The sequence below is a fragment of the Carettochelys insculpta genome, chromosome 20 (assembly GCF_033958435.1).
Source record: "Carettochelys insculpta isolate YL-2023 chromosome 20, ASM3395843v1, whole genome shotgun sequence".
Classification (NCBI taxonomy): Eukaryota; Metazoa; Chordata; order Testudines; family Carettochelyidae; genus Carettochelys; species Carettochelys insculpta.
Window position 1 is genome coordinate 18,285,911 of NC_134156.1, and position 15,281 is coordinate 18,301,191.

Genomic DNA, 15,281 nt, shown 5'->3' on the forward strand with positions numbered 1-15,281 from the left:
CTGTTGCTTCCTGGCCTTCTTCACATCGGGGTCTGCACTAACATGGTGGAAATCTGTTCCCTCAGTTTTCCTCTCCCTCTTTTTTTTTTTTTTTTTTTTTTTTTTTTAAAAGCGGTTTACTTGGTGCTCCCTTTTGTCTCGTTCCCTTGGGATTACATAGTTATATGCCAAAGACCAGCTACCTGAGACAGAGCTTAACCACTTACGTACAGTGTAATTTCTGTTCAACTGCTTCTATAAAAATCTAATTTTTCAAGACATGTAACTCCGTGAGAGTTGAGCAGAGGCATTGAAGGTTGGCTCCAGATGGCAATTCACATTCTCTGTTTTAACTTTTGAGTATTGAGTAAAAGTAGTAACTATGGAATCAGATTTATCTCCAGACAGGTCTCTTCAGGATTTTTTTTTAAGAACACTTACATCCACTTTAAGGCCCTATCTGACCAATAAGCCTTTGAAATACTGATCTTGACATGATTACTCTAAGTGATAACTGGGAATTAACTGAAGATGCTTTCTACTGACTATAATTCAGATTCCATGTGACTGAATTCTCACTAAGACAATTCCTTCTCCATGTCATGCCATTCTTACCTTATCTCACTTTGGCTTCCAATAAAGTGTAACTGATTTTAGTGTAAATCATTGACAATAATATTGAGCTATTCTGCCTCCTACTTTTTTTGTTGTACTCTTTTGAATAACAAGAATAGGTGCTTTGCTTACTATGTTGAGTGAAATCTTCCTAAATTTAGAAAGAATTCATAATTTCAGCAAGCATACCTCATAACATACTTTAATCAAGATCTAAAAATATGAATTGCTCAATTCATTAACTTAATATGGCTGTACAAAAAAAGGATTGAAAAATACTGCAGACCGCCGACTTACACGATTTTGACTTGCACATTTCTTGTATTAACATGAATCGAAATCACAAGCACAAGAAATCCCCGGTTGTGAAGTCCTGCCCTCAGCACAGCCACAGATAGCAAGTCTGCAGCACCGCTCTGCAGCTCCCCCTGCTCTGCCACCGCCCCCTGGCATCCGGTCCAGGTTGCCTCCTCCCCACAGTAGGCCAGCTCCCTCCTCACCTGCCCCTCCCTCTGTTTGTTCCTGGGGGAGCTGCAAGTGCCAAGTCGCCACCCATACCATGCACACTGGAGGTAGGGGTGCCCACACTAGCACATAAGGCACGTGGCAACACAGCTGCCCAACCAGGGGAAGACAGTGCAGTGCCATGGGGAAGGGGAGGGATGCATTTCTCTGTGGTGGCTAGTCCCAGCCAATTGTGGTGTGCGTGACCCGAGCAGCTGGCAGGGAAAATGGCCAGGCCTCTAAGGTCTGCAAGCTGTGTGTGAACCTCCCACCCCGGACGAGGCTCAGTGGGTGAGGGGAGCCCCCAGCAGTGGGCAGGAGGTGGGTAGGCCTAGCCACACTCCCTCGGTGGGGGCGGGGGGTGCAGCATCCCCAGGGCTCCTGGCTCTCCCAGAAGCTCCCCCCTCCCCACCACTCCATCTCCTCCAGGCTGCTGTGCTCTCGTGTCCGGCCCTGCTGTACCTCCGACCAATTACAGCATTGCCCTGCTCCTCTGCCATCCCTGTGCAGACTTCAAATTGCACAAAATCTACCTTACACACGGTTACCTAGGAACGCAACCCGCGCGTAAGTCAGGGGTCTAGTGTATTGACTAAAAAAGTGAAAGAATTCTTTCCTCAAGAAGACTAAATAGACACAAATCATTAGCTTGTGCACAGCATGTAAGCAAATTAAGACTCAGACATGGCTTCAGTTTTGCTGATACTTTTGTTTGGTGGAACAGTTGGCGGGGGACGACTGGTATTTCATTTTGCTTTCTCCACCTAGAATTTCCATATATTTTGTACTTTGTCAAAGCTATCTAGGGCAAATAGACTATACCAACTGCTAAGTCAAACATCCACATGGACTTAAGTCTTTCATATCACAAAAGATACATGGTCACTACTTCTACTACTATTCCATATCCTTACAATGCTTCTAACTCATACAAAACATGTAATTCCTTCCTTTACTAGTATCGGTAACATTATATAGTAAACTTGGAGGCGTATTATGTGCTTCCCCCGTTTAGTAGCATTTAATGTTTACTTTAAATAACGTAGAAATTCTAATTGCCAGATAATTAGAAATTCTGAAATTTAACATTAGGAAATTTATAGCTTTGGCACTCATTTTGAATGGACTGTACAGTAAACTCTTTTATATATGGCATCCTATTTTCCAGAACACTCAAATAACCATCATTTTAATCATAAGTAAATTTTAGTTATGTTTTCCATAAGTACAGTATAGTGAAAGTAAATACAAATAGAGCAAGTACAGTATCAGTTTACAGTACACAATACAGCTGTTATTGGTAAATAAAGTACTCCGCATACGTTTTTGTTTGTTTCTTAATATCTAATCATCATCATCATCATCATCTTCTTCTATACTGCTAAGTATACTTCTCTATTATTCAGAAAATTTGAAAATCTGGCAACCTCCCAGTCCTGGGGCTTCCCGATATGAAATAGTTTACTGTATTTTGAGTGCAGTATACAATATTCTATTGAAGTGCATGGCTCGGACGTCAAAAAAAATTTTTTTTTTCACAAGATGTTCTGCAGAGAAATGAAATTTTAGCAAAAATGTTTAATTAAAACTAAGCTAAACAGCCCTCCCAATTCTAGTGTCAATGTTTACAGAGGGCTAGACAGGAAATTTCTCCTGACTTCCTGATAATCAGAAAGATACTGGAGTATTAAATATGTGGCCTTGTGGATGGAGAAGTATAGTTCTCTAAACAAAACTCAGACCTAAAATCAAAAAGGCCTATTCTTCTGAAAATTCAAAATTTTATTCTTCCCCTTCTAAGAATATCACCTGCAGACACAATTAATAGGAAAGATAATTCTGTTTTGAACCTCTGCCACTAAAAATCTCCATGAAATCCAAAAAGTTTACGGATTTGGACTTTTTTCTGGAGTGGTTATATCACCGTATCAATTCAGTTAACAGGGTACTTAACCCTTTTACTAATGAGTGCACCCCTCCATCCCTCTTCCTACCACATTCTCTCTCTTACAGGAGACATAAAATTAAGTCTATGGAAATTTAGGACATAAGTACGTTTGGAGGTAATAGAGTATTTCTCGAGCATTTAGCAAACAAGTCAACAAGACTATAAATGTCAAATCCAGGAAGAATGCAAGAAACTTCAAAAGTTAGTAACATTGCTATTGCCAGGCAGACTGATGTTACAAAGTTATTAACAATAAATATTTTAAAAATTGAGTGCATAAATCTTCAGGGGAAACATTAATTCAATGTTTAAAGACTGAAGTAAAACCATAATATCAATGTGTTTAACATTCATTCCCACAATAGACTGATATTCCTACCATTTGCTGCAGCAAGGAAAGATTTGTTGCTGCCCCGTGCTTTGTTAGTAAGATCTTCTGTGATATCCATATGCCGATGAATCTCTTGGCACATTTCTTCAAGAGTTTTACAAAGATCAGCTTCCCAGTAATCTTTGTCCAAGCATTCAATTAACTGTGCCAGCTGGACCTTTGTGCTATAGTACCAGAGTTTTTTATCCTTCTCGTTGTCTGAATCTTCCTCTCTGCAATAACAGTTTGAGAACGGTTGCTTTTATATTATTTTAGAAAGGCAAGGAAATTTAAACAAAATGAGCTTCTGTCCCCTGCCCCAAGACAACATCAACCGATAAGGGAAAAATAAGATTAACAGTTTAGATTCAACACTGTTAAATGAAAGCCATTCTCCCCACGCTCTCCTAAAACAATGCAATATTACAGCTAAAATTTTAAATATATCAAAGTCAGGAAATTTAAAGATGACCAATCCCACAACCACCATGAAATGCTTTACCTGTGAGATAACTAACTTTTGCACAAATACACTAATGTGATAAGGAAGGCACAGCACGGGCCCGAGTATACACTGCAGAGGGTCTTTGTTCAGATTCCTGTAATTTGGAGATTTTGGATGCACAATCCTCTACTCCTCCTCTCTACCTCAACTCCATCAGGGAAACTTGCTGAATTTTCCTCACTGTCAGACCTTCCCTGTGGTCCATTACCAATTCCCCCCAATGAAAGTGGATGATTTGGCTTTACACATTCAGGAACACAAGCACCTTTAGTTATTTGATTAAATTTATCTACATATTGAAATACTTTAAATTAGGATTCTAAAGCAGGCTGAAGAGTCAGTTACTTTTCTCGACATTATTCCAAACAGAAAGCAGTCAAGTAGCACTTTAAACACTAGAAAAATAGTTTAACAGGTTTTTGATTGGCTAGCAGAATCTGGCATACTGCAAAGAAATACTACCTTTTCCATTAAAAAGGACTTGGAGAAATCTTTGTTTATGGAAGGCAACTGATTCTAGTTAACTTAATTTTTCCTCTAGTCCAGTGATCTCCATAATTTTCACTTGGGCCCCCCCCACCCATTACACCTGCTCAAATCAAACCACCAACACCATCCTCCAAGTGTGAGACTGCAAACACAACCTGGTTGGGTAGGGTAGGGCTGGGAGTGGAGCTCCAACTGGAATAGAGCTGGGGCAGAGTTGGGCTTCATGGCACTCCCTTCCCAAAAATTCCTCCCCACCCCACTTGAAGGGGTGTGCCCCACTTCTTGTGGGCCTTTTTTAATCTCCATCTGATCTTAGTTGATGGTGTATTCTTACACTTAGCCACCCATATGTTTTTCAAACAATGGTTGAGCCCTATTTCATCTAAACAAAGAACAATTTCTGCTAGTATATGATATGATTTGAAGCATTTATCATTGAAGGGACTGAGGAACTACTGGAATATAGAGAGAAAAAAGAGGAGGTAAAAACTCAAGAGGAGAAGGGAGAGAAAAGAACACACAAGTGACATTATAGCTTATTCAGAGAAAGGCAGAACAGACTGTTAATCAAATAACAGATAAGAGAAAAAAGTAGTAGAAAAGACAGTAAGAGAAAACAGAATACTTGTTTACAATGTATTTGTTACTCTTGTTTTATATCCCTGGATGTATTATATACCCCTGCAATGATGGCAGTGGAAAAGGTTGGAAGAGCTATTGTAAGAGCTAGACAGTCACATTGCTGTTTACTAACATTGTTAAGTGCATATAATTGTTTATAAGCATTATACTTTTATGAAGTTAATTACTTAGCAGTGGACATGTTTTTCATCATCAAACCCTCCTTTTTTTTAAAAAAAAAATCAGACAAGATTATTGGATAACCAATAGGGAATCCCACTTCATCTATGTTTCTTAGCTACTTAGAAAACTCTTATTACCGAAGTGTTTGAGTGCATCTCAGTTTCCCCTGTATTTAACCTCAACACCTCTGTCAGTTGCGGAAAACCTATTTATCCTCATTCTACAGACTGGGAATGGATGCACAAAGAACCTGTGACTTACTAAGATTTTGTCTGTGGCCATCAAGCAGATTTCTCCTCTGACCTCTTTTCTTCCCACCTAGTGTCCTACCAATCAATCCAAAACGCGACAGATCAAGTCATATTTGTGGCTCTGACCATACAGTTACCCAGCCCCGACTACTGCTCCCCACCCTCCACCCTCCTTCTGTTCTCATTTATTCTCGTTCTAATGTCACGGGGATACTTTGGGCCACCCCCTGTATGACAACAAACTCATCTAGTAGAGTTCTCTTCCCATTCCATGTATAGGGACAGAGAGCACAGAGTCTACCCTGCCATCTACAAATTGCCATGTTATCACCTGAAACGCAAACAGAATCCTGAGCCACCTAGAAGGATGAGACATCACAAAGTGATGCTATTTTGTAGGAAGAACAGAGGTAAACTACTGGGATACCAAAAAATCTCTAATCATTTCATGACTGCTCTGTTCACGTACAGGAAAATGACTGAAAGTCAAGTTTTTTGGGATTTTTGAGTGCGATTTAATTTCTTCATAGGGTTTCACTGGGCATGGTATTTCCCTTGAACAAACAGGCTCCTTAGAACATAAGGACAGTTACACCGAGTTTATCTAGTCCAGTATCCTGTCTTCTGACAGTGGCTAGTGCCAGATGCTTCAGAGAAATTGAACAAAACGGGGCAACTTATTGAGCGATTCATCCCATTGTCCAGTCCCAGCTTTCGGCAAACAAAGGTTTGGAACACCCAGAGCATGAACGCACATCCCTGACCATCTGGGGTAATAGCTATCAACCAACCTATCTTCCAATAACTCTTCTAATTCTTTTTTAAACCCAATTATACTTCTGGCCTTCACAATATCCCCTGGCAACAAGACCACAGACTGACTGTATGCTGTTTGAAGAAATATGTCCTTAGATCAGGCTACTGTTATGGTAGATACTAAAAGCTCAGGATAAGAGCCAATCGTCCCTCCAATCTTTTCCATCCATGTGTGGAATAAATTGTTGTGTGTGCTAAGACATGTGAAGGTGCACCACCAGTAAAAGTAACCTAGTAGTAGGTACTCCACTAGTCAGCTAGACAGCATTTAACTCTTTTCTGGGCATCAGCATAACTGTACATCTTTCAGGGAACAATGATCAGAGTTTGCCTTACTGCCTTGAAACCACTGCAGTATAACCAAAACACAGGCCACACAAACTGGGTGTTGAGCACATGAAGGTAATGAAGCATTACTGACCAGCTGAAGATTAAAGACATGATGCAGTTACACTTCAAGAGCAAAGTGAAATTCCCAGAGGGATTTTTTTGCTTTTGTTTTTTTTTTTGGTAGGGGGCCTAAGGTGTTCGTGCACAAAAAAGAAAAGACAAACCTTGTCTAGGCATATTGTTTTCTCTCTGGGTCAGAGGACTCTACCTTTCCTCTCTTGAGGAAATCAGAGATCAGGCTACTACTGGAGGAGATGAGAGGATCACCATCAAAAACAAAACTGCTGACCAAATGCCACTCTGGAAACTAAGGTAAACTGCAGGCAGCAGACTGGGTAATCTCAGGAGAGGACTGCATGTACTTAGTCACGAGGGAGGCCAATTCATCCTGAATACAACTAAAACAGGAATCTATCCTACTTCTTTCTGTCTCCTGTGCTCCCAGGAATGGCTCAGAGGAGTCACTGGAAAACTCTGAAAGCAGGAGACAAGGCATCATAGCACTATGAAACTGAAGCACAAGACCTTTACAAGTCCACCCTGTTATAAACCAGAGATGTCAGAAGTTAGCAAGCAGAGACAAACATACAGATGAAAAATGTTAACTGCATATAAGCCACAGACAAAAGCAGAGCAATCATTTTGGATAAATAACTCTAAGGCTAAAACGCACAGCAAAAGAAGTTGAAGTAATTTGCTTTAACAAGCAAGGAACTTGTGCTATTTTCCTGTTTTGCACATGGAAAAAAAGCCAGTGAAAACAAGGGGAGGGAAGGAACAACAGGTCTCGCAATTCTGATACAGTTGAAAGTTATGCCTGTAATGAAAGGGTCTGAGTTTCCTTGTGAGATCCTGGATAATGAATGGCTAGAAACAATTTTGTTCAGTTTCAGTGCTTTTCAATAGACAAAAACTGATCCTACCAAAGCAAACATGAGTTAAGTTTGAGGTCTTTGTACACTGACTGAGCCACAGGCTGTTCTGAGAAACCACACAGCACAGGAATCGATGGAGACTGAACTGGTCAAAAGGAGAGAACTAAATTGACAGGCCTCCTCAGAGTCTAAGATTATAGCTGGAGCATGGAATTGATAATGGAAATAAATGAAAATGTAAATATGCATAGCTGCCTATAAGGAAATGCAACAGCATTTGAATCCCATTCAGAAGGATCCCATCTTTCTACAGAGATAAAATCTTCTCATGTTAAGAAGTGCTATTAGAATTCTTTGGGGATCAAGAAAAACCCTTTTTTTCTAAAAATCTGTAAAGAACTCATATAGTTTAGGGGGGACTCTGCTAATGGTTGCTCTTTTCTAGATTAAAATCTACTCTTCCCAGGGGATTTTCCTGTTTTGGGATAAAAACAAAGAGAGATTGGAAAGGGCATGTGACTTCAAAAGACTCAAATAAAACAAGGACTCAAGACTGCTGATGCCCATGATCAAGACCTATTTGGATCCTTACAGAATGGGAAAGATAGGGTCTGGAATTTGTGTTGACATGGCAGAAGGGAAAACCTTACCAGTTAAAGAAGATGTTTCAACAGAAACAGCTGGTATTTCTGGGCTGAGTGAAAGTCAGCACTGCTCCTTGCCTATGTCTACAGTAGAGCAATCTGTCAACAGAAGTTTCTGGAAGAAGAAATCTTCCAACAAAACTTCTGTTGACAGGTTGCAGCCAGACTGTCAAGCAGACTGAAAGAGCAATCTGTTCTGTCGACACAGAGCGATCGGAATGCCCAGCTGATCTCTTGACTAAACAGCCAACCAGAAGTACAGAAGACAGTGCTGCCCATTGTCGACAGAGGGCCCCCGGAACATCCAGACGGATTTACTGTTCAAAGAACACCTTGGGAATGTGGACACTCCAACAATTTTGTTGACAAAACTCTAGTGTAGACACAGACCTTGAGAATGGATTAGGACAGACAGTGGAGGATAGAACCAGAAAGAAAGAATGGGACCCAGGACTCTTGCTGCTTCTGGTAGCTTTGGGGAAAATAGATAGGAACCTGTTAGACCAAGGATCAGTGGAAAAAGACGGTTACCTGTTCTGTAACTGGTGTTCTTCAAGATGTGTTGCTCATGTCCATTCCAATTTGGGGTGTGCGCCAAGCACATGCCCAGTTGCCGGAAGTTTTTTGCTCTAGCCGGTAGCCCTTGGGTTGGTGCGGTGCCCCCTGGAGTGGCGCCCATATATGCACCGCCCGGCCCCCCCCCAGTTCCTTCTTGCTGGCTACTCCAACACAGGGGAAGGCGGGAGGGTTTTGGAATGCACATGAGGAACACATCTCGAAGAACACCAGTTACAGAACAGGTAAATGTCTTTTCTTCTTCAGGTGAGTGCTCCTGTGCATTCCAATTTGGGTGAATGCAAACCAATGTCTAAGAGGCAGGGTCTGAGCCCCAAAAGGAGAGGAGGATGGCCCTGCCCACCACAGCGTCTTCCCATGCATGCTGCATAACTGCGTAATGCGCTGCAAACATGTGACTGGAGGACCAAGTGGCCACCCTGAAGATGTCCTGGATAGGGACCTTGGCCAAGAACGCCGCAGAGGATGCCTGTGTCCTAGTGGAGTGAGCTTTGATCAGGGGAGGGGGAACCCCTGCCAGTTTGTAGCACTCTCTGATACAGGCCACTATCCATGAGGAAATCCAGTGAGAGGAGACCGGGTGCCCCTTCATCCTGTCTGCCACTGCAACAAACAACGGCTGCAGCTTCTGGAAGGCTTTGGTCCTGTCCATATAGAAGGCCAGTGCCCTCCAGACATCTAAGCTGTGTAGACTCTGCTTCCTGGGGGAGGCATGGGGCTTTGGGTAAAACACCAGTAAGGTGACGTCTTGGTTAATGTGGAAAGGGGAGACCACCTTAGGCAGAAATGCCAGGTGGGGATGCAGCCTCACCTTGTTTTTGTGGAACACTGTATAAAGTGGGTCCACTGTCAGGGCCCTGAGATCTGACACCCTTCTGGCTGACGTAATGGCCACCAGGAATGCCCCCTTGTAGGAAAGGAACAACATAGAATAGGAGGCAAGAGGTTCAAATGGGGAAGCCATCAGCTTATACAAAACCAAATTAAGGTCCCATGTTGGCAGGAGGGCCTGAACCTGTGGTTTGACTCTTTCCATTCCCTTCACGAACCTTTTTACCACTGGGTCTGAGAAGACCAAGAATCTCCCAGTCCCTGGGTGAAACGCTGAAATGGCTGCCAAGTACACTTTTAGGGAGGAAAGTGACAGCCCCATCTGGCTTAGGGCCAGCAAGTAGTCTAGGATACATGTATTGGGGCCTCTCCTGGGGACATCCCCTCCTGGATGGCCCATATGGTAAACCTTTTCCATTTGGCTACATATGTTACCCTTGTAGAGGGTTTCCTTCTGTACAGCAATACTTCCCTGACAAGTTCAGAGCAGGCCAGCTCGACCGGTCTCAGCCATGGAGCCTCCATGCTGTGAGATGCAGCGCTTGGAGACTGGGATGCCGTAGTCTCCCCTTCTCCTGTGTCAGCAGGTCCGGACACAGCAGAAGCACCTCCCGGGCGTGAGTGGACGTCTCCAAGAGGGTCGAGTACCAGCGCTGTCAAGCCCAGGCTGGGGCCACCAGGATAACTAATGCTCGGTCTGACCAAATTTTCAACAGTGTTCGGTGGATGAGTGGTATTGGTGGGAAGGCGTACAGCAATGGACCCAGCCAATGAATGCTGAAAGCGTCTGCCCAAGAGCTCAGACTTCAGTTCTGGTAAGAATAGAACATCCTGCACTTCGCATTCAGATGCATGGCAAAGAGGTCTACCTGGGGACGTCCCCACCTCTGGAAAATTGAATTTACTACTTCAGTGTGTAATGACCACTCGTGGTCCATGAAGGACCTGCTGAGGTGATCCGCTAGGGAGTTGTGAGCCCCAGGCAGATAGAACGCCCTCAGGAGAATCTGGTGCTAAATGCAGAAGTCCCAAAGCACGGGGGGCCTCTAGACACAGGGGCACGGAGCATGCACCCCCTTGTTTGTTTACATAGTACATTGCCGTCGTGTTGTCTGTGCTGACTGCAACACACTGCCCCCTCAGTTTGTTCTGAAAGACTTCGCAAGCCAGCCAAACCACTCTGAGCTCTCACATGTTTATGTGGAGCTGAGCATCGGTCTTGCTCCACAGGGCCTGCATCTGGTGGTCCCCCAAGTGTGCCCCCCAACCCAGGTCCGAGGCATCTGTGACCAGAGAGAGGGAGGGTTGCAGGGGATTGAAGGGCACTCCCATGCCGACGGACCCAGCTTTTAGCCACCAGTGTAATGCCATTAACAGTCTTGGGGGGACTGTGTCTAACTTGTCTATGTTGTCCCTGACAGGTCTGTATACTGAGGCGAGCCACAGCTGAAAGGGGCGCATTCATAACCTGGCACGTTGGACTACGAACGTGCATGCCGCCATGTGGCCCAACAGTCTGAGACATCCCCTGGCCGTTATGGTTGGGAACCTTATTAGATCTTGGATACAAGATGCCATAGGTTGGACCCTGCTCTATGGCAGGAAGGCCCCGACTTGCTCTGCATCTAGTCGTGCGCCCAAACACTCCATGACTTGAGTCGGGGCTAGCACAGACTTTGCCTCGTTTACTAGAAGACCTAACATGTCAAACATTTTTCTTATCAGCTGTACATGTCTCGACACCTGTCTCTGTGACTGACCTCAGATCAGCCAGTTGTCTACATAAGGGAACAGGTGCACTCCCTGTCTGAGTAAGAAGGCTGCTACTACTGACATACATTTGGTAAAGACTCTCGGGGCTCAGGAGAGTCCAAACAGGACTGTGAACTGATAATGGTCCTTCCCTAGCACAGATCTGAGGCACCTCCTGTGAGATGGATAAACTGCTATTTGGAAATACGCATCTTGTAAATCGAGAGTGGCAAACTAGTCCCCTTGTTCCAGCATTGGGATAATTATGCCCAGGGATATCATATGAAACTTTATCTTTTTCACTAATTTGTTCAGGTTTCGTAGGTCCAAGATTGGCTGTAGCCCCCCTTTCACTTTCAGGATTAGAAAACAGCGGGAATAAAATCCCTGTCCCTGGAATTCCTGGGAAACTTCCTCTATAGCCCCCTTTTGACGGAGGGCTCCTATTTCCTGCCTGAGAACAATCTCATGAGAGGGGTCCCTGAAGAGGGACGGGGAAGGGGAGGTAAGAAGAGAATTGGATGGCATATCCCTTTTCTACCATGCGGAGGACCCACTGGTCCGAAGTTATGCTGCACCATGCATGGTAGAATGGAGATAGGTGGAATGAAAAACACTGAGCTGGAACTGTGGGTGTGGCTGGTATGTCGTTCCTGACTGCCCCATCAAAATTGGGGGTTAGACCCTGGTCCTGTGTCTGGCGACCCTGACGCCTCCTATTACGACAGCCCCTTCTCCTGTTCCCATCCTGCTATTGTTTTGAGAACTGTCTGAACTGGGGCCTTGGTGTAAAATGTCTTCTTTGGGTCACCGGTGTGTACAGACCCAGTGAGCATAGCGTGGTCTGTGAGTCCTTCATACTATGCAGTCTTTTGTCAGTTTTTTCCGACAACAGAGAGGGGCTCTCAAAAGGGAGGCCCTGAATGGACTGCTGCACCTCCCGTGAGAGTCCCGAGACTGAAGCCATGACCCTGGTGACTGCATTAGGCTGGGCTTGAAGGCCTTGCAAATAGAGCAGTACTCCTGGAAGTGAGTTTCACCAAGGCAACTGAAACACGCCCTACACGGGTCACTTTTGGACATACGTTTGCCACATTCTAACAGTTTTTAAACCCTGGGGAGCCAGGGGACCCACATCAGCTCACTAGGTGCTAAGAGGAACTATTTACCTAGGAAAATAACTATCTAAACTATTTATAATTAATTAAAACAATAAAGGCTACCAGCAAACTCTCAACAATGAGGGAGCTCCAGCAACTGACAGCACAGCAAGAAGGAAGTGAGGAGGGGGCAGGGCGGGCGGTGCATATATGGGTGGCCATACGGGCACCACTCTAGGGGCGCTGCACCGACCCTAGGGCTAGTAGTAGGCATCCTTCAGTCTGCATAGACTATGGATCGTGCCCTTTAAAGTTTCAATTGAGGACTTCATTTACAGCGTCTATTGTGACTATAAAGACCCACACGAGAGTGAGAGTCCTTGCTGCATCTCTTACAGATGTAGCGGGTGTCTGGCAAGTCCTTATTGTGCTTCCTGCGCGCTCGCTTCTCCTCTGCTAGCTGTCTGATCTTCAACTCGCCCTTCTGAAGGCCCTTGTGTAACCCCTGCCTCCATCTGCTGCGGTGGTCTGCTAGCTCTTCCCAGTTGTCCAGCTCGATGTCTACCTCTGAGGTCTCTCTTGCAGACATCTTTGTAACGCAACTGGGGGCGTCCGGGAGGTCTTTTGCCAGAGGCTAGCTCACCATACAGGATGTCTTTTGGAATCCTTCCACCATTCATCCTGTGGACGTGGACAAGCCAGCGGAGTCGACGCTGCCTGAGGAGGGTGTGCATGGTTGGGATTCCAGCTTGCTCGAGGACGGCAGTGTTGGTCACTCTGTCCTTCCATGATATTCCAAGGATGCGCCTGAGGCAGCACAAGTGGAAGATGTTCAGCCTCTTTTCCTGGCAGGCATACACGGTCCAAGTCTTGCTGCCATAAAGGAGGGTGCTGAGGATGCAGGCTCTGTAGACTTGCATTTTGGTGTGAGTGTACAGCTTGTTGTTATTCCACACTCTCTTGCTGAGTCTGGACAGAGTTGTGGCCGCTCTTCCGATTCTCCTATTTAGCTCAGTGTCCAACGACAGGGTGTCAGTGATGGTGGACCTGAGGTAAATGAACTCGTGGACAACCTCTAACGTATAGTTGTCAATGCTGATTGATGGGGATTCAGCAACATCCTGACCGAGTACGTTCATCTTCTTTAGGCTGACGTGCTTAGTGCTGCTATAGCGCAAATACCTGCTCGTGAACAACTGTACATCTTGGGTGACTTCAATGCAAGAGTTGGAGCTGATTGGGCCTCATGGCCTTCCTGCTTAGGACACTTCGGTGTGGGAAAAATGAATGACAATGGACAGCGTCTCCTTGAACTGTGCACGTACCACAATCTGTGCATCACAAAGACATTCTTCCAAACGAAGCCACAGCACAGAGTGTCGTGGAGACACCCACGCTCGAAGTGCTGGCATCAACTAGATGTGGTCATCACTAGGTGTAATAACCTCAAAAACATCCTTCTGACACGCAGCTATCAAAGTGCTGACTGTGATAGAGATCACTCGCTAGTTTGCTCCAAGCTCAAGCTGAGACCCAAGAAGCTGTACCGCTCTAAACCTGCTGGAAGGCTCCACATTGACGCCAGAAAGACGGCAAACTCGGAGAAAGCTGAAAAGTTCAGAGAGACCCTCCAGGAAAATCTGCGCAGCGGCCCTGGGGGCATCGATGTGACATCCAAATGGCAACATCTGAGGGATACAGTTTACAACACGGCCTTGTCGGCGTTTGGAAGAAGAGCTAGAAACACGAACGACTGGTTCGAAGCTAACTCTGATTAGATGATTCCAGTCATTGAAAAGAAGCGCGCTGCACTCCTGGAGTACAAACGCTCACCGAGCCAGAGTACCCAGCAAGCACTTAGAGAGGCCAGAAGAACAGTACAGCAGACAGCCAGGCGCTATGCCAACAACCACTGGCTCCAGCTATGCAGCAGCATTCAGACCTGTGCCGACTTTGGTAATCTCAGAGGAATGTATGAGGGTATGAAGAAGGTATTAGGACCCACCCAGAACAAGATGGCACCTCTGAAATCCAAATCTGGTGAAGTCATCGCTGACAAAGCCAAACAGATGGAGCACTGGGTTGAGCACTACTCCGAGCTGTACTCATGCGAGAACGTTATGGTTGACGCAGCTCTCGATGCCGTCGAGCTCCTACCAGTAATGGACGAACTGGACCAAGAGCCGACTGTGGATGAACTGAAGACAGCCATCGACAGCATTGCAGCTGGAAAGGCCCCTGGTCAGGATGGTATACCACCAGAGGTAATCAAATGTGCCGTGGACACACTCCTGGAACCCCTGCATGAGCTACTGTGCCTGTGCTGGAAAGAGGGTGAGGTTCCACAGGATATGCGTCACGCTAACATTGTAACGTTGTATAAGAACAAAGGAGACAGAAGCAACTGCAACAACTACCGTGGAAACTCCCTCCTAAGCGTCACTGGTAAACTGTTCGCTCGCGTCATCCTTGGCAGACTCCAGAAGATTGCTGAGAGGGTGTACCCCGAATCGCAGTGAGGATTCCGCGCAGAGAGGTCTACCGTTGACATGGTCTTCTCTCTAAGGCAGCTGCAAGAGAAGTGCAGGGAACAGAGAAAGCCACTCTACATAGCCTTCATCGACTTGACCAAGGCTTTTGACTCGGTCAGCAGGGATGGTCTGTTCAAACTGCTCCACAAGATAGGCTGTCCTCCACGGTTACTGAAGATGATCCAGTTGTTCCACGAAAACATGAGAGGAACCATCCAATATGACGGCACATTATCGGATGCTTTCAGAATCAGGAGCGGCGTCAAACAAGGATGCGTGCTTGCTCCGACGCTGTTCGGGA

General features: G+C 45.3%; 1 protein-coding gene across 12 annotated transcripts in view; it reads right to left on the reverse strand.

Moving 5' to 3' along the window:
- Window positions 1-15,281, reverse strand: part of BPTF (bromodomain PHD finger transcription factor) — a 117,237-nt gene that overhangs the window by 69,300 nt on the left and 32,656 nt on the right. For all 12 annotated transcript variants that reach the window (XM_075014345.1, XM_075014342.1, XM_075014336.1 and 9 more), the window contains exon 3: window positions 3,426-3,649. In XM_075014345.1, coding sequence (XP_074870446.1) covers window positions 3,426-3,649 — 224 coding nt within the window. The remainder of the gene's footprint in view (window positions 1-3,425; window positions 3,650-15,281) is intronic.